The sequence below is a fragment of the Porites lutea genome, chromosome 6, assembly GCF_958299795.1.
Source record: "Porites lutea chromosome 6, jaPorLute2.1, whole genome shotgun sequence".
NCBI lineage: Eukaryota > Metazoa > Cnidaria > Anthozoa > Scleractinia > Poritidae > Porites > Porites lutea.
Genome location: NC_133206.1, coordinates 20,599,506 through 20,602,994, shown reverse-complemented (window position 1 = coordinate 20,602,994; position 3,489 = coordinate 20,599,506). Strand labels below are relative to the sequence as shown.

At 36.1% G+C, this 3,489-nt stretch overlaps 1 protein-coding gene across 1 annotated transcript; it reads left to right on the top strand.

Moving 5' to 3' along the window:
- Positions 1 to 1,417: 1,417 nt before the first annotated feature.
- Positions 1,418 to 2,356, top strand: LOC140941996 (histamine H2 receptor-like). Its single transcript, XM_073390989.1, has one exon. The coding sequence runs from the start codon at positions 1,418 to 1,420 to the stop codon at positions 2,354 to 2,356; it is 939 nt and encodes a 312-aa protein (XP_073247090.1).
- Positions 2,357 to 3,489: the final 1,133 nt, after the last annotated feature.

Below are 3,489 nucleotides of genomic sequence, written 5' to 3'. Positions count from 1 at the left end.
GTTCCGTGTTAATATTTTGGGTTCACTATACTCAATCGAAATGAATATCAACATGGCGTTTTTAATTTTAAATATTCTACCTTTCGTATTATATAACAGATCCGAATTGGACGCGCCGGGAGATGATGTGAATGGGGGAAATAAATTTAAAAAACAATTTAAATGAAGATATAATCTTGACGTAGTGAAATAGCAATTTAAGCAATTGCAAATAAACCGCCCAAAATGTTAAAGTTATAGCCCACACAGTCTAACATGTTTAGGGATATACTCGGTTAAGACTTCCTCTTCTAGCCAATTTAGTGCTGGTATCCATGTCAACGTCAGTCAAAGCTGAAGAAAAACGGCACAAGCAATTTGAAGCTACAAAATACAGAAACACTTAAAAGCCCCCAACTTTAATATAAGCCCCACCAGTAACAGGCTCGCCAATATAAGCTCCCCTCTAACTTGTATTGAAATGAATGTGATATATTATGATATTTTGAAGCGTTTACCAGTAACTGCAAAACATATTTAAATCAGCACTGCGTTAGCTTGTTTCGAACAGCTTTTTCCATTCCCATTATAATCCCCCTGGGATATAATTATAGCCCCTCCGTTTAATTTATAAGCCCTCCCAAAACCCCTTACGAAGATGTGTAATCCCAGGGCTTTTAAGCGGCAGTGTACGGCACCGCATATCATATGCTCGGCTCACAAACTTAAAACCTCCTTTAGCGAAATTTTCTCTTTCTTCCTCTCACAGTAGAGTATGTTTACTAAAACTGCATTGCCCTCAGCTAATCGTCAAATTCAATATATATATATATATATATATATATATATATATATATATATATATATATATATATATATATATATATATATATATATATATATATATATATATATTCATGATTTTTATTATGATAAAAACAGGCTACATTCTAATTTCCTAAGCTAGAACGAACGTTTTGTTTTCTTTAATTCCCATCTCGTAAATGCCCCAGACTTTAGAGCCCATTATTTGAACATTTCTACATTGTTAATGAGACTTCGGTGTCTGCGATGACCCTATGAGCGCGCCGCGCCCGTCAGTTTAACTTCTGGCAATTGATGAAAACCCGTTTTCTACTCAATTTGAATATATGCTTAACAAAACTATCGATCAAGACTTGGTACGGTTAATAGACTTCTTATTACTAACAGTTTAGCTCGTTTTCTAAAAGCCAGGTAATTGTGCTATTTGCTCCTTAATCGCACAGCAAAACAAAGGCAACAGCAAGATTGTCGAATTCCGTCGTTTAATAAACTGAAAAAACAGAGCAAATATTTAATTGTTTGCTGACAAGGTGTAGCAGTCATATAAGGAGGACAGATATATCAGAGATATATTTAAAAAGAGTTCAGTTGTCAGCCGAATTGCAGAAAAGTCATGGAAATGAAAAATTTCACTGGAGGTGAAAACCTGCAAACAGCTGTAGAATTCTTCTGCTCTGCAGAATTTACTGGAGAGGTACATGGCGAGCTCATTTTTCTCTCTGTCGTTAACACTTGTTTGTCCATTACAGCATTTTTAGGGAACGCTCCGATCCTAGTTGCCCTACACAAGGACACATCAATTCATCCGCCATCCAAACTCCTGTATCGTAACCTAGCGATAACTGATCTTTGTGTTGATATCATGGGGGAGCCTCTGTATGTTGCTTGTATGATTTCTGTGGTGAACAAAAGATGGGATATTTGCTATTACGCATCTTTGACAGTATATTTCGTAGGTGTTACTTTGTGTGGAGTGTCGTTGATAACACTGACTGCAATTAGCGTGGACCGACTTCTCGCTTTGCTACTGGGTCTCAGATACAGACAAGTTGTGACTTTGAAAAGAACATGTTTAATTGCTATTAGTGGTTGGATTGTGTCGACTGTCGGTGTATCTATCTCCTTTCTTAATCTTCGTATACTTTCATTGTACCAATATATTGCTACAGCTTTTTGTTTAGTTACTACAATTTGTGCCTACATAAAAATTTTTATGTCTCTGCGTCACAACCAAATTCATGTTCAGAACCATGTTGTTCAAGGACAATCGAGCCAAGCAAATACACTGAATATAGCTCGATACAAAAAGGCAGTGTACAGTGCACTGTGGGTGCAGGCAACATTGCTTATTTGTTATCTGCCGTACAGTATAGCTGTAGCTTTCAGAACACGTCAAGGGGGGATGCTTATATCTACCTACCTTGCTAGGGAATTTACAGTTACTTTAGTGTATTTAAACTCGTCGTTAAACCCGTTTCTGTACTGCTGGAAGATCATAGAAGTGAGACAAGCTGTAAAAGAAATATTACAACTACACTTCCGTATCAACTAAGACTTAGACTAAGACTTATGGAATTAAGACTACCAGTTGTAAAAAGCCGTCCAGAAAGTATAGTTTTAGCTTGTCAAAGGAACCTTTACTAACAAACCTAGTAGGAAACTGATAGGAAACTATTATGCTATTTGTTTTGCCAATTGCACAGCAGCAACAAGATTGCAAATAACTCTGTTGTCGTTTAATAAAAATGAAAAAACAGCCCACGTACACTGTATCTAATTGGTTTTTGACATGATGAAGCTATCATATAAGAAAAACAGATCTACTGTATTAAAAAAGGTTCTCTTGAACGTATTTGCTTCGGAGAAAAGTCATGGTAATGACAAACTAGCAAACAATTAGAGAACTGTATTGTTCTGCAAAATTCACTGGAGAGTCGAGGAGAGGTACATGACGAGCTAATTTTTCTCTAACACAAAGGAGGACAGCTAAATATGATGTTGAGTGATGGTGCAAGTTCCGTGTTAATATTTTGGGTTCACTATACTCAAACGAAATGAACGTCACCATGGCGTTTTCAATTTTTAATATTCTACCTTTCATATAACAGATCCGAATTGGACGCGCCGGGAGATGATGTGAACGAGGGAAATAAATTTAAAAACAATTTAAATAAAGATATAATCTTGATTTGTGAAATAGCAATTTTTAAGAAATTGCAAATAAACCGCCCAAAATGTAAAAGTTATTGCCCGCACAGTTTGACATGTTTGGGAATATCACACTCGGTTAAGACTTCCTCGTCAAAGAAAATGTAGCCAAATTACTGCTGGTATCCATGTGAACGTCAGTCAAAGCTGATTATAGAAAAACGGTACACGCAATTTGAAGCTACAAAACATAGAAACATTTAAAAGCCCCCAACACAGAAGTGAGACAAGCTGTAAAAGAAACATTACAACAAATACACTTCTGTATCAACTATGACTTAGACTAAGACTTATGGCATTAAGACTACCAGTTGTAAACCACCGACCGAACTTGACAGGAAACTATAAAATATAGTAGCATAAATAGCAGCTGTTTATCAAACAAGAACCACTATGTTATAATTAAGACAAACGTCATAAGTTCAGGTTGGTAAAAACTAATCAGGGCGCAAAGAAAGTACTTTTCCCAAATATTGC